The sequence below is a fragment of the Thunnus albacares genome, chromosome 8, assembly GCF_914725855.1.
Source record: "Thunnus albacares chromosome 8, fThuAlb1.1, whole genome shotgun sequence".
In the NCBI taxonomy this organism is placed as follows: Eukaryota; Metazoa; Chordata; class Actinopteri; order Scombriformes; family Scombridae; genus Thunnus; species Thunnus albacares.
In genome coordinates this window covers 16,069,799-16,092,259 of record NC_058113.1, presented here as the reverse complement: position 1 = coordinate 16,092,259, position 22,461 = coordinate 16,069,799, and the positions used below count along the sequence as shown (strand labels likewise).

Sequence of the window (22,461 nt, the reverse complement as noted above, 5' to 3'; positions counted from 1 at the left end):
TTCCTCTTCATCCACCCATTCCTTCTTTTCTCATCTCTCAGTGCTAATAGGAAACAGAGCATTGGATAGTCAATAAGTCAGGCTTTTTCTTGGCTCTTGTCATTCACTTCAGGGTTATTTCAACTTCTATGGATCTTTCCTGAATTTTAAGGTTGCCAATATTCTCTTAAAGCTTGCAGTGTACACTCAATTCTCCTGTGCATTAGCTTCCTCTTCCTTCCTCTACATTCTCACTTATCTGTTTTGATCTTTCACTCACTCTCAGTTTTGCGCCTTGGCTTACACCCTTGGTCTAATGTTGGATAGTGCTGGAGTGCATGTAAGTGCATTAATTATCTGTGGTCTACCCGCCCTGGATCGGCTTCAAACACAATATTATCTGCCACTGTGTTTGTATCGACCCTTCCTCACCTCTTTTTTCTCTCTATCTCTGTCCTCCCTCCCCTCCCTATTCCTTCTAGGCTCTGGCCATGACCGAGGTGAATGGGCCGGGCCCCCAGGTGATAGAGCCACAGATTGCCATGTTCTGTGGCCGCCAGCTCCTGCACATGAACCCACAGAATGGCCAGTGGGAGCCGGATCCTCAGGGCCGCAAGGACTGCTTCAAAGAGCCCAGCGAAATCCTGTCCTACTGTCAGGAGGTAGGGTCCTGACGCTTGTAAGGGAAATAACCTGAACTACTGTAATGGAAACCATTCTGGATCAATATTACTAACAGCAGAAGTATCAGAATCAGAATGATGGCAAAGTAGTCCAGAGCTGGTTTTGAAATCAACAAGACACTGCAGATGAAATAGGAAAATCAAGTAAAATGTCATATTCTTTTTCTCTAATTTGGTTTGTCTAACACCTGTCCTATCAAATCTATATATTTAACTATATATAGTGGGGTGATGTTGGTCTGTTGGAATATTACAATATTTCAATTGTACCATCATCCACTTCTCCTCCTCTTGTTACCTTATATGTGTACTCTTTAACATCTACTGTGAGGTAATCAGGGATACACATACACACTCCTCCTTAAAAAAAATATCTATGTGAAGTGCAAGAGTAAAGGCAACCAAGCGCCATCTAGAGGTTCAAGACATAGCTGCTACAGAGAGAAGCAGCCATGATCCTGAATGGACTGTAATGCGATTAGCTGGCACATTATGCGTCTGTGTTGGCTTTTACACAAAAGCCTTCCTTTTTTCCTTGACATTTGTGAAGAAAGCATTTTAGTTTGCATTCAGACTCTGAGCCAGCTACATTTTTCTCACTATTAAACTTCATTATGAGTTTGTGCTCCAAATGATAGGCCTAGATTTTAAATGAAAGTAGTCAGATGTGAAATTGGGAATATTGAAAGACAAGAAAGTTCATTGAAATAACTTCAGTATGACATGTCTAATTTGGTGTCAGACAAAGGCCTTACACAGCCTCTTGTAAGTAGTTAGAAAATGTGTTGCATGACTCTTTCCTTTGTTAGTCTTCTCCCCACTGACTGTGATCTCCCTCCTCTTCTTCCCTTATCCTGCTACTTTTATTCTACCCCTAACAACCAATCCGTGAACCTCCTCTCTAACCAAATTTTCCCCTCTCCCCGTGCTCCTCCTGTCGTCATTCCCCCCTGTTCTGTCCATCCATCTATCTGTTTCTGTGTCTCTGTCGTCTCTGCATGTGCCTGTGCGACCAGATGTACCCAGCTCTTCCAATCTCCCATGTAGAAGAGTCAAAAAGTCCTGTCACCATCTCCTACTGGTGTAAGAAAGGCTGGGGCCACTGCCAGACACGCCCCTTCATAGTCGTGCCCTACCGCTGTCTAGGTAAGAACAACACACCTCACTGTCATTAGATAATTGCAATAACAAGAATGTTTAGGTTTAGATGCCCTCTGTGTCCATATGAAGAAAGTACTTCCTGAAGTTAAATTGGAAAGAAGATACAAGAACAAATGAACATCCTTTATATTTCTAGATGACTGTGTGCTTGAGGTCATGTTATCTGTTTTGTAAGATTAAGATATGTTGGTGGTATTTAGCCTTTATTTCATAGTACATTGGAAGCAGAAAAGAAGCATTTGAAGGGAGAGAGGGGGATGAAATGCAATAAAGGTCCTCAGTCACATACTTTACAAACCAACGATGTTGCATTTTTGACAACTAGCCCACTAGGAAACCCCTATTATTTTGTATATATAACAAAAAAGTTAGATATTATATCAAATGCATCATGTAGGATATTGAAACATTTGAGAAACACTTCCTGTCTCACTACATGTCCCAATCTCTCCTTAATGTCCTCCTGCACAGTTTTAACTAAATTAACTGTTGAAATTGAAAAGGTGAATAGCTTAAAGGAATAGATTAACAATTTGGGAAATACTACAATATCTCATACTTATTCACTGAAATTTAGATAAGAAGTTCAATACTGCCCTCTCATCTGTACAGTAAATTGTATGTAGCTGGTTAACTTAGCTTAGCATGACTGTAAACAGAGTGAAACAGCTAGCCTGGCTTTGTCCAATTGTTGTTTTACCAGGGTTTTACTTGGCTGAGACTCCAGACTCCAAGTTAAAAGCACAAATTGCTGTTTTTGTAGAAATTAAACAAATGATAAACCATTATATCTCATTTGTTTGGTAAACTTCTTATCTAGCGCTCATCAAGAAAGCCCAATAAGCCTATTTCCCAAAACGTCAAACTATTTCTTTAATTGGTTTATTGCGTAAGATAGAATCGGCTAGGCCACATATTTACTGTATGTGGAAATGGTACAAAACAATAATGTAAGATTGCATGAACAACTATATTTGTTTTGGTTTATTCTTAATAAGAATTTTATGGTATTCAGCAACATATCTCATCGAGATGTAAGAGATTCCCTTAAAACCCTACGTGGACTTAGAGCTGTAGCATTGTGTTTTGATGCATCATATTAAAACTTACCAGTTACATAACATACTGTATTGTAGATTGACACAAACCATGATTCTGTATCAAAGCAGAAAAATACAGAGATTTGTTCATGCCCATGCAACTTATGTGCAATCTAACAAGAGTATTACAGTTCTCTGTTATGCTTTTAATACCTCACACAGCTATACATTTTATTTTTGGCATTCAAGTGCCAGAATCTCCTTTACACCCATCCCAGTGCCATCAATTTCTAAATGTGTTACTATCGGAATCATAGATGAGCAGGGATTTTAAAAAGCAGGATGTGCAGTTCATTAAACACGAAGCACCACACACACCTCAACAGTATCTCAGAGAGGTCATGCCTGCTAAAAGCCACTAGAGGGGCAGATAGGCTAACAATGGGTGAGTGAATGAATGAATGAGTGAGGAGCAGTGAGTCACTCTGGATTCATGAAGCACTTTGATTTGCTTTAGGACTTTCTACTGTACTTCCAGTACATTAACCTGTATGCGAGAGAGAATAGCATGTAATGTTAGTACTGTATAGTATATATGTAGCATGTACTGTATGTATTTAATGAAATGAATGTAAAACCATATCTTCATTTCTGTATAGTTTACTATAGAAAACAAAAGTTATCTGCATGTATGATCTCTGTAATAAATGCTTTACAGTCATTTTAAGCACTTTTTACTTCCTGTCCTTGACATGATAGTTGCAGTTTGTCTGCTCAGAGTGGTTGCCGTTGTTGCTTTTTGTGCTTTCTGTCAGTCCTACTTATGCATCCCACCCCAGCTCTTTTACTCTAGTTCACTATCATACTTCTGTTTCATGTATTCTATGTATCACAGCTTGAGTTCATTCTCACGCTCTCTTTCTGTCCTCATTAAAGCACATTCATGTTTGATGTTCCATTTTCAAACGCAGCACTGAGGTCTAGTTAAATCTCAAGTTCCGCTCTTACAATTCTCCTACGGCTCAAAATCATCTGACACTAACCTCACCTTTCCTTCATTCTTGCTACAGAGGGCGAGTATGTGAGCGAGGCCCTGCTGGTTCCTGACCGATGCCGTTTCCTCCACCAGGAGCAGATGGATGCCTGTGAGAGTTACGTGTACTGGCACAACATTGCCAAGGAGGTGAGAAAGGCAGATAAATGGCGATTTGTTTTAAAATTGTACAATGAAGGCCTATGGATTAAGAAAACATAGGTTCAACCATGTTGCATGTAAATCAGAAGGGGGATTTCATTAGACTTTCCACTGATGCATATATTTTTAACTCTTCGTGTTCGCGATGAACTTTCCAGTGCAGATTGAAAACATTTTGCACAGCCAGCCACAGCTAACAGCAGTAGGAGACTGAGAATAGATAAGTCTACACAGAAGTGTATCACGTCACACTTTGTCTGTACGCCTACCTGAGGTGTTTATTACAGAGCAGAGGGGTTGCAGTGTACAAGCTGTACACTCTTTCATATCACCTCATGTCAACTTTGCTCCAAGAGAAGAAACTCTCAAAAATAATTTTGTCTTGATATATTTAGAATTTATTTCTTATCATACAACTTACTTTGTAGCTAGTTGTCCCTTGACTTGGATCATTCTCTCTCTTTTCCTCAGGCATGCACTGCAGACAGTCTGGAGCTCCACAGCTATGGGATGCTTTTGCCATGTGGAGACCATTTCCGGGGTGTCGAGTATGTGTGTTGCCCAGGCAGAGGGAGCTCCAGTGGCAAAGGAGATACAGAGGAAAGAGAAATCCCCGCTGGTCCTCAAACATTCACATCCCAGACCAGTGGAAAACTCAATTCTGTGTAAGACACCACTAATGAATTCAGCTTGACCTCATATACAGTAGCTGTTGTAGGTTGTAGGCTGTAGTGGAGGTTGTGTGTTTAATATGTTAAAAGTCATCAGAGTAATGACTGCCTTGCTTTCTAACAGCGTCAAAGTGACAGCCCCCACTCCGAGCCCTTCTCCCGACACAGACATGGATGAAGCCGATATGGAAGAAGAAGATGATGAGGTGGTGGAGGAAGAGGAGGAGGAAGAGGAGGAGGAGGAAGTTGATGAGGAGGAGGTGGAAGAGGAGGAGGAGGAGGAGGTGGCAATAGCTGTGAAAGACCCAGAGGAGTATGAGTATCCGATTGACTCAGGTCCTTACCAGATGTCAGACTATCTGGACTCCTACTACGAGAAAAGCAACAAACCCACCACCTCGGTACCTCTGATGAGGGGAGACAGCTGTGAGTGTGCATACTTTCTGCCAATGCTTGTGTTTGACCTCTCTGCACTTTTTTTTTTTTTTTTTTTTTTTTACCAGCGATGAGTGTTTTGTACCTGCGGTTAACAACACAGTCAAAGAACTGACTAACTGCTCACAGTGTCACTTCCACTTTCTCTGACTCTGGAGCTGTGTAGTGCTCAGTGAACATCTCCTGTACTCTTATCAGTCAGTAATTGGAAGATAGGTCTGTTAGGTCTGTTTTTTGAATGCATATCTCATGCATGTGGTTTATGCATCTACACAGACGTGCATGCAAGCGTCTCCTTGTGAAAAATAATATTACAGATAATAAAACTTAGCTTATGTCTCACATTTCATACAAAAAGATGCAATACAATGTGCTTCACTAAAGATGAACAAAATAAAGAAAGATGCCAGAAATAGGAACATTAAAAACAGAACAGCACAGATTATTCTTAATAGAGACAAATTAAAGAGATTCAAAAACAAATAAAATGAACAGTAAATAAATGATGATTAATAGTGTGAGTGATGTTAAAATATAGTCAAAGCTACTAGGTAAACGCAAGTTTGAAAAGATGAGTTTTAGTTTTATTTTAAAAGTTGTAAGTGCACATTCTCAACTCCAGCATTACAGTATATACTGTATACTATATTGGTGCCCAGCAGTATTTAGCACTTTACCTGGTTCCATTTCAATCCCTATTTAGTCTATACTGACCACTAACTCTGTCAATCGAAAGCGTGTTTTCTACATTCACTGTCAAAACCTGTTTGTGTGTTTTTGTGTGTGCGTGTGTGGGTGCGTCAGTGCAATCTGGTGCATATCACACGTCCACACCTACAGCAACCAGGTCATAGTAGAGTGCATGTGTGCTCGTGTGCATGGTAAATGGAGCAGTTGACCACCATACAACTTGAATAAGAACAAACTCAGGATGGTAAACCAATGTGGTGTTCACTGTCTGTGTGGGTAACAGAGATATAATTAAAAGAATACTTGATACTTGATAGGTGGTTATGAGTTGGGTATGTTATGGTGTTGTTATGGTTTATTGTTGTCAAAAGTATTAGTAAGTCCAGCAGTAGAGGTAAACACCATCGTACCATTTTACTAACCTCCCAGTACAATGTTTCTTATCACATCTAAGTTATACATGAAAATAATAATCTTAACAACTAGTAAATGCTATGTAGCAAAACACCAAGAGAAATTCATGCATCTAATCCAGTTTACTTAAAATCTATCATAAATACCGTCACATGCTCAATTTGTCCTGATCAAGCAAATGATCTGCAAATGTCAACTTCTCCTACACAAAAATATCATGAATCACACTGAACCAATCCTCAACCTCTTCTCACTCCCTTTATATTTTCTAGTAAGTGTTGTCATACTTGCAAATAACATAATCTGTTTACTTTCATATCCTCTCTAGATTTCATATCTAGATACAATATCTCAAAGCAGGATGTACTTTTTTTCTAATTTTCTCATTGATGGCCACAGTGCAAAACCTCCTATCTGCAGAATTTTCTGATTGGCGGATTTCACTTTGGATGATGAGAACAAGGAAGGCTGCTCATATTCAGTCTGTCTGCAAGATAATCCTGCCCTTCGTTGTGACAGAAAAGTCACACAACAAAACAAAAACACAACGCAGAGTCCCTGGGTGTGTAGAGAGGCTACAGCACGAATGGGTTACACAATCATTGAACATTCATTTCCAGTGGACAAGGAAGCAAATACACTGAATTTAAGGAATGTCCCACTTAAGGAATTCTGACCCTAGTATTCTACAATGTAGTAACTATTACATTTACTACATCTTTTTACCTGAAAACAAACTTATTTTTATTTTTTAATTTAATTTTGATTATTAACTTAATTTAGAGCATTGTTTTGTAGAACCTCTTCCAACTTGCACCAAGTGCAAAAGCTCCTATCTGCACTTTGCGAGGCATTAATACCTAGTCGGTATTGTTAACACATAATATAATAATATAGTCCAAAAACAGTGTATTATGTATTGGGTATCCTTAACAAATAGCATTCTGCAAGAATGTAACAAGTTTTTTTTAGTTTTCTCAAAAAAGTGCATTTTTCAGATAGGAGGTTTTGCTCTTTGGCCATTGTCATATTTATTTTCCTCATTTTTTCCATACACGGCCATGATTTGCTGACTAACTAAGGATCTTTAATGTGATATATCCTTCCTTGGCACTTGTGCTGGAGTTATAAAAAGTAAAAAATCATGACATTGTCATATTTTACCAAACAGATTTTCTCCGAGACAAAGCAGACATTGTTATCCATCAATAGTTGTTTGATTCTTCCCGTTCTTCCCACTGTAGTGTAAAATTTCCCTCCCTTTCTTTGGCTACTTTCTTGTCACTTGTCAGATTTTGACTTGGGACTGTCCTTTTAATTACAGGATAATTGCTCTGTGGCTCCTGCAGCCTGCATGATAGTAATAACTTCTATTTTCTGTCTTTCCAACCCAGTGACTACACCTCGCCCCACAGATGGTGTTGATGTTTATTTTGAGAAGCCAGTGGATGACACTGAGCATGCCAACTTTCTGCGTGCCAAAACAGACCTGGAGGAGCGAAGAATGAAGAGCATCAATGAGGTGAATTTCACAGGGCTAAGAAAAGGCTAATTGTTTGTTGGCTGGCAGGTCGGGCTTCTCACAGTTGAGCCTTGCTCTCATTCCCTAATCTAATTCTCAGAATGACAGGGGCACTGGCCTGAACGTGGTTTATCTGCATTCAGGGGAGCAGATTAAAATAAGACAAGAAATGCCACATATGTCCCTAAAAAGTGTCAAACTAGGGCTGGGCAGTTAGGCCTAAAATGTATGGTATGGATGGTATATACAGTATCACCGTACAGTATATATTAATCCCCTTATAATTTCAATAGAATGTGATTGAAATGCAGGTAACATTTCACTTTACACCCCTATTAAGTATTTATAAGCAGTATATTAAACAGTTAGTAAATGGTTTGTAACACACTATAATATGGTTAAAGGCAGATATAGGGACAATTTTAGGTGTTTATGTACAATATTTGTCAACAATTATAACATATCTTGTGAAGGCATTTTGAATTAATACAAAATGAATTAAATGTTACATATTGCTGAGAAAAGGCTAAATAGAGTGACTTAAAGTGAAGTGTTACTAATAAATGATTAATACTGTGGTTGTGGAGGCAGAGTTTCACATATGATGGAAGTTAATCACATTGTACATCTGACAATGTTTGTGTGTGCATGTGTGTGTTATTGCTCAAATTGTCAAAACAGCTGCTGTACAATGATACAAAGATTTTCTTTTTGATTTGGGTTTTGGCTGTGGTATGCATCACATACCACTATTTTTAGCCTCAAGCCATCTCTCTCTTGCTGGGCAACATGTCTTATACTGTAGATGCACGGTGAAAATGGGTTAAATGTTTTTCATCGACTGGCTTTTCATATCAGAAAGAATACAACTAATAAGTACTACAAGCTAAGAATGATTTATGCATTGTGGTTATTCTTTTTATGCCAAAAATTATTCATACTTGCTAACATGGTTTACTTTAAGAGGATGAAAGATGGTGTTGCAAAATCTGTTCTCCCACACAGGCTCCAGATAACTGTACTCTGCTCAGCGTCCAACTTTTTAAAGCCAAACATTGTTTTTTAAAAAACAAATTATGCCCCAACTTTAATCAGGAACCTTGTTAAAGGTTAGCTGTTACAGAATGTTCCGTATAGCCAAATCCATGAAATGCTGCATTCCTCTGTCAGTGTGCTATTTATATAGGTTATACCACTGTACCCTATTTTAAACTATGCTAGCGTATGTGATACTTTTCTTAAGATAAATTAATATTTTTCCATTTCTTAGATCATGAAGGAATGGGCAGAGGCAGACAACCAGTCAAAGAATCTGCCAAAGTCAGAGCGACAGGCCCTTAACGAGGTAAACTGACAATTGTCATTCTACTCTGTGTACTTACTTTAATTGTTAAACATTTCAAAATATAATGACATATGGGATATATGTAATGAATCAACATTTGATTATATGCTATTGCTGCTTTACTTACCCTTGATTTTACTCATTCATCACTCCTCTGATAGCACTTCCAGTCTGTGCTGCAGACGCTGGAGGAGCAGGTCGCTGGTGAGAGGCAGAGGCTCGTGGAGACTCATCTTGTCAGAGTAGAGGCCATACTCAACAACAATCGCCGCCTGGCCCTGGAGAATTACCTGACTGCCGTACAGTCTGATCCCCCTCAGGTAAGTCCAACATGGAGCACAGAGCAAGGGATAAAATACAACATAAACTACGAGAGTGCACTCAGTAGAGTGCAGATTGCTGCCAGGTGTGTATAGTGAAGATGGCAGTGAAGATAACAGAAACAGGGATTCATTCATCTCGTATCATGCCTAACTTTAGTGGATCATAACATATCGGGAATGAAATTAATTAGCAGATGGTCCAGCTCAAGATGAGACCAAACTTTTTCAGTTTTTGAGCCACAACAGAGGCGAAAATGTGGCCTGCAACACACTACAGGGCCACACAGCCTACCTCTACCTGAGCAGTGTGTGTGCATTGCTGAACTGCTGCTACTCGCAGGCCTGTGGTGTCCACTCAGCTGCTACTGCCAGCTCTTTCTACATAGACTTTGACTTTGATAATGACCATCAATAATAGAATGTTTCATATCATTTCATTATAAATTTCATTTATATTTAGTTAGTTTAGTTAGTTTAGACAGAAAATAAATCTCCAAACTAACTGTCGGGGGAAACTAACAACAAATAAGGAAAATAAGAACACCAAATCTCTGTCTGTCTGGAAGCAGGTGAAACAACAAGCAGGAGTCCTGGTTTGAATAATATCACAGAAAGCAAGCAGGAGTTGAAAAAAGAAGCTCCGTGTGTCACCAACTTTCTGCGCTGGAGCTCCCTGCCAGAGAGACTCCCTGCCCTGCACTGCACAGGCCCACAGCAGTTACACTTCACAGATATTTTTTCATATCTGTGACATATTCTACAGATACAGACATTGAAACTAAAGTGGCAGGTGTAATGTTGCTGGTGTGATTTCAATATGACTATCAACAGATCATTTTCACTGTCTATTTTTGCTAAGAACCACGCGCGTGTCACCCGGAAAAAATAGGCGATATCCCAAATCTCTAGATGACACGCCACCGTACCTCACACGCGTCTCAGGCAGGCTGTGTGGCTACTCCAATCTGTTAACATGGGCGCCAAAATGTGAAAAGCAAGAAGTTCCGCAACACACACGCACTGCTCAAGCATTCTGTGCGTCCCGGCTGTAAGCCTTGTTTTTAGCCTAGCAGATTGCCAAAAATATCTTGCTATGTTATAATGCATATCGTAAAATGGCATGGACTGCATAAAAGATGAATAGGCTTATAAGGAATAGCATTGTAAAATGTATTTTTAAAAACTGTTAATCACTGCAACCACGAGAGGTCCTTGAGCATACAGTCATAAATGTGCACAAAAAATATTAGGCTGATGAGTCTAGTAATATGCGAGATTAGCTGCGGACAGATACACGGACACACACACACACACACACGACCAAATGCATGATCCCCTCCAGGCTTAGGCCTGGCGGAGATAATGATCAGATCTGCTTTAGATCCTTTCTCTGTGATAGGCAATGAACAGGTTCCGACAGTGCCTTTATCTCACTGTCTGGCATTTCCTGACTGTCCTCCCTTCACCTTTGTCTTCCAGCCGGAGCGTGTGCTGCAGGCTCTGAAGCGATACATGGCTGCAGAGCAGAAGGACCGCAGGCACACACTCAGGCATTACCAGCATATTGTGGCTGTCGACCCCCAGAAGGCTGAGCAGATGAAATTCCAGGTGTGTGTCTGAATGTATGTGAGGTATTTGCTTCTGAAATGCTTTAATTTTTTCCCTCAAAGGCCTGTGCCTTTGAGATGCAAGGCTCCTTTCTGCTTACCGTTAAAAAAACATACAAAGCATCATGTGCTGAAGAGTTAGCATGTAATATAAATGAGTTAATAAATACTGAGGTGCTCACAGAGGTGAAGCAGCTATCAATCTTCTTTTCATTAAACTAAGATCAAAGCGGGTCTTTGCTGACTTCAAAAGCAGCTTTAGACACATGACTCCATAAAAAGTCTATTTCTCATTGTGGATTCATGTCAGGAGCCAATCCACTGCTTCTCTGTGTAAGACCAGTTCAACACAGCAACTCGTTGTTAGAGCTCTAAGCAGAAACTCTTTTGGGTTTTTTGGGGGGTTTTTTGCAGGTGTACACACATCTCCATGTGATCGAGGAGAGGATGAACCAGAGTCTTGGACTGCTATACAAGGATCCTACCTTAGCAGAGGAGCTTCACAATGATATCCGTAAGCTGGACTGCTGAACTGTGACCCATCATTCTATCAGTTTTCAAATCTGAAGACATCATATCAGTCACATTAAGAGCAAATATAAGTCTTGGTGACTTTGTTTTGTTTTTCATATGTATCACCTTTAGAAGAGCTGGTCAAGGCAGAACGAGGAGACATCAGTGAGCTCATGACCACTTCCTTCTCTGAGACCCGCACTACTGAGGAGCTTTTGCCTGCTGAGAGTGAGGAGGAGAAGGATGATGAGGAAGAAGAGGAGAGAGCCTTCCAAAATAGGCCTTATCCTCCACACATTGGTACATAGCTACAAATCATTCTTACACCCACAAATTCAATGTTCATTAAGTCCATCCTAATTGTGTGAATGGCATGTAAAATGATGAACTACTTTTTACTGGCTGCTGTAGTTAATGTTGCTTTTTTCTCTCTTTTCTCCTCTAAAGAAGTGCAGTCTAATAAGAAAGGTGAGCTGGTATTAAAGCATCACATTTCACTCTTAACAGTAATTGCAGTGTTGTGTATTTTCTGCTCACAGCATTTTTGTCTCCATCCTTAGTGTCTGCAGTAGATGAATATGATTATACCACATCTGAGAGAGGCCCTACTTATGAATATGAGGAAAAGGTAAGATGATAATCATTTTGGACAATCTAAAAGGCTGCTCATATTTAAAAAAGACTCCACCCAAGTTCAGTAGACAGTATGCTCAGTCACAGAAATACTGTATGTGCTTTGTGTATATAGGTTATCTTCTCAATGTTTCCTTGTCCCAATATTTCCCTTATTCTTACACATTCCCTTTCCTCTTAGATCAACACCTCTGCAGAGCTCAAGCAGGTAGTCTATAAGCCTGCTGAGATCGAGAGAGATGAACTGGTAAGGGTTAAATATAAGCGTTATGATGTCCTTGTGTAAAATTTTAAGTGTGTTTGATTGACTGATTGGCCCCTACATCTCTCCCTTGTTTAAAGTGTCACTTCACATCTTTCTTTCCATAGCAACCTGATGCCTTGGAGACGTTTAACCGTGGCGCCATGGTGGGGTTGCTGGTGGTGGCCGTGGCGATTGCCATGGTGATGGTAATTAGCCTGTTGCTGGTGCGCAGGAAGCCGTACGGCACTATCAGTCATGGCATTGTAGAGGTACGACCCCAGATAGGCCTTCAATTTAAGTCTTAAAGGACCACACCAGTTGTCTTTTATAGTTTAACCAAAAACAAGTATCTATTACATTGTTGCCTACAGCCTCTTTCATACATAGTTCCCTGTAAATTACTAGGATAATCTTTCAGGCACCACTAGTGATTTTCACTATTCACACAAGCAGCTACATTCAGGAACTATTCCATCTTTCAACTTTTCACACATGCCATGGCAATGCCGGAATAGATGGGGCAAGGGACAGTCCAGCAGATGGCGGTAATGCAACACTTATGTATGCCAACTGCCTTAAAACTAAACAGAAGAAGAAGACGTACATGTACGTGGCGCAAGACATATATATATTTAAGATTCATCAAGTTTGCAAGACAAATCAACCGCGAAAGCATCGGCGAGGCAACCATAAACGAGTTGTAGATTCAAATACGTCATCAGCGGAATCTTGTGATTGGTTTGCTCGCTCTGTGTGAAAGTGCCTTTTGTCAGATGGATGTAACCCTTTGCATGCTTTGTCCCTGCAATGTTACTGCTTTCATTCACAACACAGCCATACCGGCATTTTCCCTGAAATGTTACTAGGTCTTGAGGTGGGAAATTGGTGGCACAGATTTCCCTGAATATCGATCCCTGCTCCCATTCACACATGACTACGTGCAGGAAATGTTCCTGAACACTTCAGGGATAGACTGCATGTGTGAAAGGGGCTTTACGCATACCAGTGGTTTTTAGAGTCATTTCCTACCTCCATGGAGCCATGCCTTTGGCTTCCACTTATCTCACCACAATATGAAAATCAACCGACAGGAAGCTACACAGCCACATTCTCATCACGGTGCCACCCATGTTTGCTTGTTGGCCTTCAGGATTTCACTTGTAAAAACAACCGTGTGGTTCTTTTGGACAGGTGACAGCAATTTTGGATGTGAAAGTGTGCTTGAACACACCACAAAAGAGAATTTTAAAAATTGTTCTTGCTTCCAACTGCAATAATGTTATAACTTTACTTTCTTTAGTTACATTGTGGTGGAAGTAGTACTACAGCAACTCAAGCAAAGTTTCCATTTATTCTAAGTTGATTGTCAACTGTGATATAGATATCGAAACAAGTGGCTGCCTAGAGGAATGGATATCAGTCTAAATGTGGTATGCTTAATTGTCAGCAAAAATATAAGGTATTTTAAATTTCTATGTGCTAAAACATGTTAAAACCACTGGTATGATCCTTTAGGTTAGAAGAATACTGGAAATAAGGGGAAACAGCTTGCCTGGTTCTGTCCAAACCTAAAAGACAATTCACCTATCCAGCAAGAGCAATTTCCACAGATTAATCCTCACTTATTTCCACGACCTTGCATTCATCAATAATCTCAACTCCCTGTGTCGAACGCACATTTCCTGTCATCATAACATAACTGTTGACTCCCTTTCTTGTATCTCTAGCTTGCTCTTTTTCTGCTGCATTAACAATCTACGCTCTAGAAACCTTTCTCTCCATTTCACCTGTATGCTGTAATCAGTGTTTCTGCTGGCTTTTTTTGGTTCCCTCTGGCACTCTGGGTTTAACTCGACATCCAGCAAATTCAATCCATCTCTCCAGCCCTGCAATTTAGACCTTTATCTCCTTTCAGAAAAGCGCCTTGTATTTTTTTTTTGCTAAAACAAGCAATTCCACCAAATTGCCAATCTACATTGAGCTTTGGTTCAAACTAAACTCAGACTTATGTACTTTCACCATATTACATAAAGTCCAAATATTCTAAGGTGCCCCCCACAATGCAGCTGTCATGATGCTTTACCTTTCCATCCCTAAGTGACCACTCATTTGTTTCATATTCAATAAATAATCTATTCAGTTGAAGGTGTGGTCTTTGCTTGTGTATATGTCTTTAGTGTGTAATAATTTGAGCTCTTGTGTGTCTCGCAGCAGGTCGACCCCATGCTGACTCCAGAAGAACGACAGCTCAACAAAATGCAAAACCACGGCTATGAAAACCCCACTTACAAATTCTTTGAACAGATGAACTGAGACACTGGGGCTGCCAACAAGTCATGCCCGAGTCCAACCACTTGTTTTGTCCCTCTACTCTTCCTTACAGTGGTCTCCCAGCCACACTCCCTGTGACGGATTTATGATGTGTTGCAAATATAAAATAACTGAATAAGTACGGGATACATCCCAAACCCATTGTAAATGACCAACAACAACCTATCATCATTACCAGAATGTGAATAATGAGATATGATACCAATTTATGTCACCTATTGTAATCTTAAAACTCCTCTGGGTTAGAGTCTGGGGATTGTTCTTTCCATTAGTGGTGCCACAGCGTTTCATAATCCCGAAAACATTCACATCATAGACAGGAAAACCATCCCAGTGGCATGACTTGACCTATTGCTTCTCACTAGAAACTGAAGTTGAACGGTGCATAATGCTTTATAGTATTTATTTTTCAGTAGTAGTCTCTTTGTTCAAATTGTACCACAGTTAGATATTATGTATCTGTGTAGATGAGTGTGAGTGACAGCCTTGTTGAATTATGGTGTAACTCTCAATTTAAAACCCACTCAGTTATAAAAGGGCAATTACCAAGCTGATTGTCAAACTAACGTTACCTCCAGGAGCTACTGTAACATTGGACAGTACTTGGAATATGGAGACATGAACATTAAGTGAAGGTGTGGAGGTGTTTACTTTGAATGTGTGAGACATTTAGGCTTTAATTTAAAACATAGAAGGCCAAAAAGACCACACTAGAATACACTACAGAATATGTGCTGGTGGTACAAAAAAACATCATGTTTTTCACTTCTGAGGTTCTGCCCTCAATATGATTAATTATTTGGCAAAATATACCAAATATTCCGTTTAGCTAATTCATTGAGTCAGTGAATACGTTTATTTTGTACTTCTACCTAAAGAGCTGTAAAACAGAATAATCAGAAGTCCATTATTTTAATGAAAGCATGACAACTTGGTGTATGATGATGCTGTATTTATTTGTGTTGTTCCCGTCATTGCTTTTGAAAAGTTGGAAATGTCACCGTTCAAAATGGACACTGTAAATAACGTAAGAAATACATACTACTAGATGTAGACATTTCTATGATTAATTTGCATTGATGTAATGGAATAAATACATAAAAATAGTACATTGTGCTGTTACGAGAAGGAGAAACATTTTCCTAACATGGCTGATTGAAAACGGACTGTTGTAAAAACCAGCACAAGACAACGACACAGTAACTTCTTTCTGAATGTATTTAAGGTAGACGTTGAGATTCCATCTTCTTTTCAGTAACGCATCATTCCCCTAGTAGCCCTTAATAGGAGTTAGTGAGGTTTGACACATGCAACAGACAGACTACATGGCTGATGCCCTTCTTGCCACTTCCTGTAGCAGCCTGTTCATTGTCACATTTGGCAGGTGTGTATTTGAACAGAGGAACTTCAAGTTTAGGTGTGTTATTCTATATAGTCCGGTGGAGTGCAGAGAGGCCACAGCTGTAGTAATGTGAAGTGTCAGTGTGTGTATTAAGTCCTAAAAACAACACCACACTCTGGCATGATAGTAGTAAAACATACTGTATGTCTTTAAATCTGCCAGTTTGACATCTCTGGACTCAACAAACATTGAATGTTAGTACTCTATAGATGCTGTATTTAAGTTACTCTCTTCATAAATAGCTTTTCACTGAATGACTCATTGTAGTTTGTCATATTTATGATCAACATAGTACCCTGTATAGGTAAGTAAAAAAGGGATTGCCCCTTTTTTCTGGCTGATTGTTAACTGCTATGTGTGCCAGGTTCCTTTAACCACGTCATTCTACCAGTCCACCCTTGTTAAGGAGGGTCATGTAGTAGGATGTTGCTTTTTGTTCATCAGTCTGTAACTGTATGCTGAAATCCATACCAAAATCAGTTCCAAATCATTTATTTATGATGGTAGTTTTCTTTATAAACCTGCATTTGTCCATTCAGAGGAAAAGTCATGTACTTGTATTTTTTTTGAGAAGTTTGCTTTGAAATAAGCAAAAAGACTATCTTGAGTTACAGTTTAGCATTTATCATTTGTTCCTCTCATTAGGCAGGTAAATCGCAGGTTGTGGTTGCGTTATGACGGGTGAAGAGAAGTCATAGCCCTTGTATAATTTGTACAGCTACGTTAGTGAATGAAAACATTGTATGTTCACAGTTTAAGTCAGTTGATCTTGTAATGATACTACTGAAACCATAGATGAGAATAAGCTTGCCTGTGTTTCCCAAACCACTGAAGGTTTCCTACCAGCATTTAGCAGACTTAGAATGGTGTATACTGTAGTTACTCAAATCACATTTGTACGTACGTCCTCCTGTCGAATTCTAGACTTCTTTGTTGGTCTGTCCCCTTACCTCCCGATGAAATATAAACAATGTTATTGAGATTTTAATTGCTGCATTATTGCCTTTTACAATGCTGTGTTTTGGATGTAATTATTCTGTATTTTTTATTTGTATGTAATAATCAGTTGGATCAAGGGTCATGCTTTTCACTTGTAATTTTAGAAGCTTGTATGAGAAAACACTGACAAGTTTAATACGTTCAGAAATGTGAAATGTAGACAGGCATATGGCCTCTGCTTAATTGACAAGGAGTGGCACTAAGCACAAGTACAACCAAATTACTCCATTTGTGTACAGGTTGCAAAATGTTAAGACATTGATTCTGTCTGATTTCAATTCTACTGCATTGATTCTTGGGATGTTGATTGCATCATTGAGAGCTGTTCTTCATTTTCATTTTAACCAAAGACATGCTCCACTAGTAAGCAGACAGATATTCTAATTTGGCAAAAAAAAAAAAAATTCTCTGTCGTATAAATGTATTTGCAAGCAATCCGAGAAATTAAAACTGGTCAAGCTAATTAATAGTGTAATAAAAATGAATGACCCATAAAATGCTGCGTCTGTGCTTTTTGAATTACTCCCTCACTTGTACATTTTACCTCTATGAAAAGACTGACATATTTAGGAAACTTTATGCAGTAATCAAATGATGTAACCTGTGCAATAAACCCTGTGATCTAAAAACCACAGTCAAGAAGGGGAAACCGTCTGACTTACTCACCATGGAAAATGATGCTTTTCTTGTCCTGCATCTCCTCAGTTGAATTTCTCTGGAAAAAGAAACCTAAAGTTTGCTTGCGTAGACATGTGTTTTTGTGCCACATTATAATATAAATTCACTACTGAATGTTTTGACAGCATAAAGGAATTCAACTCATGAGAAATCTCCTTTGTATGTCAAACATTGCTCTAGTACAGTATGCTTCATAGTAAAACTTTCTACAGGGTTAAAATCTTAACCACGATTAAGATACGATGGACGATAAGATTTTCTCTCAGTTCTCAGTACAGAGTTTCAGTGACTCCTCAAGCCACAGTGTCATTTCTGTGAAGCCAAAATTGCAGTTCACTTCCTATGTCAGGAAAAGATACATGTGATGCAAATCATCTCATTGACCTATGTAAAGCTGAAGAATCAAGATATATGCCTCAGGGAATTCAGTTGTATTAACTTTGTTAATGAAGTTGTGTGTATTAGCTACAGGAGCAAAGGCATTTCATTTACATCACTAAAAACAACATTAGTTCAGAGAAAACCAACCAACACAGTGATATGCAGTACTTGTAAGCATGATAATACTTATGTACTCATTATAACATTGTTAGTAACTGATGAGTATTTTCCTTTGAACATCAAATGTACTGCGATGAGCAATGATATACTGTAGCTGACTGTTGATAATTTCCTTTCATGTCTAAGCAAATGACTGCTTTAATCAAATCATAGCCTTGAACTTTGTGTTGTGATAAGCATCAATAAACATCAGACCCTCGCTGAAACCGACTGATAAGTTGCCTTGACACAGTTCCCAAGCACCAATTAACTTGACAGTCACAAGTGTGCGTGGGCCTTACACTTCCTTCACCCACAAATTACACAGAAGTGTCAAGCCCCAGCCCCTAGCCCTGCAGAGGTTCACTTCTTCCAAACCACAACACTGACGGGTAGTCCTGCTTACCCAGATTACTGTGAAAAAGTTCTGTGGCTGTACAGTGACAGTTTGCCATTGATGCCTCCAGCGCATCAGTCATCTTGGTAGTGGTTCCTCTGAAGTTTACTGCTCACAATCCGCCACTGTGGTAATGTAAGACAACTCATATTAACCCAGACCTTTATCACATTGCAGTCTGAGTGTGCGTTTTGTTTAGTTCAGTAACACTTTGATTCATTCAACAAAACAACAATATGAAACTTCTTCGTATGCAGAGATTAAAAACCTTGGTAGGTAGATCAAAGATGTTACTGCATGAGTTGCGTACTTGATGAATTAAAAGATTAATATCATTAACATCATATGAGATGTGTGGGCGCTAAAGGACATATACAAGCATTTACATCAGCTACCCCACACAGTTAGACACCTCAGTGAGTCAGCATTGATGCAGGGTAGGGTGTCTGATGGTGATTGTTCAACTGACAGTGAGGGGATAGCAGGTGCTAAAGAGTCTGTTGTGGGGGGACTGACAGTCTTGATATTACTTGTAGGTGAAGCCCTGTGCAGCAGTTCTTGCTGACTCCTTCCCATATAGCACAAGATGACATTTAAGTGTTGGTATAATGCTAATTTCTCTGAGAGGAACAGATGAGATCAGACTGTCCAGTGCCCTGAGCAACACTTAACAATAACTGCTCACACAGACAAAGGTATGCAGAGTAGCCCCAAATGTCAGCATGAACCTGTGCATAAACACGTGCACACACACATACACACACGCACACACACACACACACACACACACACACACACACACACTCAGTCAGATTAAGTTATCATGGATAATCAAGCATACAAGAAGTAATGTATATCTGGTCAAATATAAAGCACATCCACTGGAGACAATCAGTTAAAAAAAACCTCAAGAAATGTCAAGTGTTCCTCCCTATGCATCAACATATCAACCTGTGATCACAGGAATTACAAGGAAACCACCCTGTGGTTAACACTACATGCAAGTACCATGACCATAAGTAACAAGTGTGAAGGACAAATAGTAAGTTTAAAAACTATATATTTGGCTCAGTAACTCACAGGATGAGAAATGGCTGGATTTCACAATAGTTGTGTCCTTTAAGCGATAATAGTGATGTTAACTCAGCTGTGCAACAAAATTTAAGGTATTCTTCATTTTTAATTTGTCTGTGCATGAGCCGATGGATGCAACTTGGGGTGTATTTCATCGTTCTCACGTTGAACTGCTCAGGCAGTCAGACTTTTTTCTACAATGTTTTGCAGCAAACTGTTAAGCATGCAAAAAAAAAAAACAACTCTGGAGTAAACCTTAAAAAACTATTCTGAGTCTTTGCTTATTGTACTCACACCACTGGAACATCACAATACATGAAAAATGGGAGACAGCAGAAGAAATTGAAATAACAAATTTGAAAATTTCTTTTAGATTATACCTGTTACATGTAATGACTACTGAGAGATCTTGAACTTTAAACTATCTCAAAATTCTATCATAATAAATATCAGCTTTAAAAGCATTTCAGTGTATTTTCAATGGTGAATGATCAACATAATCTACTATTAAAAACAGGAAATCTCTGTTCACTTCTATCTTTGATTTCTATGTTCATAAGTTAATGCCGCACACTTGGTACCATATAAAGTGTCATCATGTGGCGTTACCCCAAAATAATATAAGATTACCTCTAACCTGTATCATAAACTGTAGAGGGTCTATTGAGCAAAAATCTGGGGTATAGAGGTTAAAATGTCAGATGGATACTATAACCATTCCTCACAAAGTCTCTTCACAAAATACAGTTGACCACACTCACAGCACTTGCCAACTTCTGCATTCTTAATTCTTAACTTTTAAGAAACCTACACATGCTACTAGTTTATAGTTTCGATGAAATTTCCTAGGACATAATGTTTCATTTACATCATTCTCAACTGATTCAATGCTAATTAATGGGCTGATTAAATAGCATAGTGTTGACTCACAGTGTACTATACGAAAGACCTGTTCAAAGCCTGACATATTAGTATCTCTTTCTTTACTTTATCTACACAGTGTTTGTATTCAAAATTTAACTCTTCAGTTGGATTAGATTATGTCCAATGGCAGGACTGTCTCTGTTGTCTCTTTATATGTGCAGTCTTATTGACTATCAGTATATTTTGATTGTAATATTTGAATTGTGATGGTTAAAATTCACCCTGCTTAGCCAGCTGTTTGTTTTCTTGTCATTACAAAAATATCCCTGCTGTAAGGAATCAGTACTGTGGTTAATGGTACCAACTGTTAATAGACCTGCAGACAACTAGAATTCAAATATCAAAGTCAGACATTCTCCAAAAAAGGAACTTAACATACTGTAATGGAGTTTGGTGTATCACAAAGCTTTGTTCTGCACCCGCTGCTATTTTAAGTACTATCTCTCTGATGTCATGCTGATGACACTCAACTCTATACATAAACTGGAAAGACTCACTTACCAGAAATTAAACAACAGACTCCCACAAATACCTTGTTCCTCAATCAAAAACAGAGATACTGCATTATACTACTTAACATTTTTGATAACTTAGTTCTTACACATTATTTAGTTTGTGCCAAATATCAAAGGCATATTTAAATTTAATTACTGAAAGCATACAATGTGAACAACAACAAATACTGTTTTTAATATCAGACAAACTAACATTAATAAAAGGTGGTTAAAAAACAACATTGCTGTCAGAATCATGTCCAAGACACAATAACATTACACCATCCTGTCCTCCTTTTGCTGCTCCCCATTTCATACCAGATGTGACATCAAAGGGTTTTTGCCATGAAATATTACATGGGCTTACACTGTCCTGATAATCAGATTTCATTGCATCAGAAATGCTGCCATCTGTTCTCCAATTGCATTTACAGGCTACAATCTATCCCAGCTGCTGAAAAGGAAACTGCAGAGTGCAGGTCTGACCAACTGTGTGTCAAATTTTGTTTTTGTTTCAGTTTGCTATCAACTTTTTTTTTTTTTTTTTACACTTACAGCAGGCCTGATAAGAAAAGGTCTGTCTTTACGAGGTCTTTTCATGGTTTTTTTTTTCTTTTCCTTCCAAATGAGGTTTTTCTAGGTTTCACCTACCTCGTGTTTTCTTAGAAGCTCCATTATTAAGAGACTGCCTTTTTCATTAACCATTTCATAGTGGCACAATTTTGAGAACAGTTGAATTTTTAGGCTATTTGGGAGCAGGTGAAACTCAAAATTACAGACACTGGCAAATACACTTGCCTATTTACAGCATACACTGAGCAATGTTCATTTGGAGTTGTGTTACTTTGTAAAATACAATATTCTTTTTCCTTTTAGCTCTGTTTTTGGTCTCTCAGTGTGGTGTTGGGTAGATCTGCAATGGATGTATCAGAAAACAGCTGCGACTAGACTATAGAAAGTTCACAAAACTACAATAATTATAACCATACAACATATCTGCATGTTTATATAGATATACACAATATTAACATACATTATAACATATTATATTATGTAACTTATATTATAAGCATTATCAACATTTTAGATAATTCTGTAGTTGGATTTATTTAAATTTTGCTTGATGCGCAATATCAAAATCAATTAATCAATTCAAAACATAACCAC

General features: G+C 38.7%; 1 protein-coding gene across 2 annotated transcripts in view; it reads left to right on the top strand.

Annotated features, from left to right (window-relative positions):
- Positions 1–17,684, top strand: part of aplp1 (amyloid beta (A4) precursor-like protein 1) — a 39,671-nt gene extending 21,987 nt beyond the window's left edge. Inside the window, exons 2-17 of one of the 2 annotated variants that reach the window (XM_044358684.1) lie at positions 462–641; positions 1,679–1,808; positions 3,934–4,046; positions 4,530–4,723; positions 4,854–5,155; positions 7,663–7,790; positions 9,061–9,135; positions 9,297–9,455; positions 10,938–11,066; positions 11,480–11,579; positions 11,711–11,878; positions 12,026–12,046; positions 12,139–12,206; positions 12,393–12,458; positions 12,581–12,724; positions 14,670–17,684. In XM_044358684.1, coding sequence (XP_044214619.1) covers positions 462–641; positions 1,679–1,808; positions 3,934–4,046; positions 4,530–4,723; positions 4,854–5,155; positions 7,663–7,790; positions 9,061–9,135; positions 9,297–9,455; positions 10,938–11,066; positions 11,480–11,579; positions 11,711–11,878; positions 12,026–12,046; positions 12,139–12,206; positions 12,393–12,458; positions 12,581–12,724; positions 14,670–14,768 — 2,076 coding nt within the window. In that variant the 3' untranslated portion in view covers positions 14,769–17,684. Of the gene's footprint in view, positions 1–461; positions 642–1,678; positions 1,809–3,933; positions 4,047–4,529; positions 4,724–4,853; positions 5,156–7,662; positions 7,791–9,060; positions 9,136–9,296; positions 9,456–10,937; positions 11,067–11,479; positions 11,580–11,710; positions 11,879–12,025; positions 12,047–12,138; positions 12,207–12,392; positions 12,459–12,580; positions 12,725–14,666 lie in introns of both variants that reach the window. The other variant, XM_044358683.1, reaches the window with a different exon arrangement.
- Positions 17,685–22,461: the final 4,777 nt, after the last annotated feature.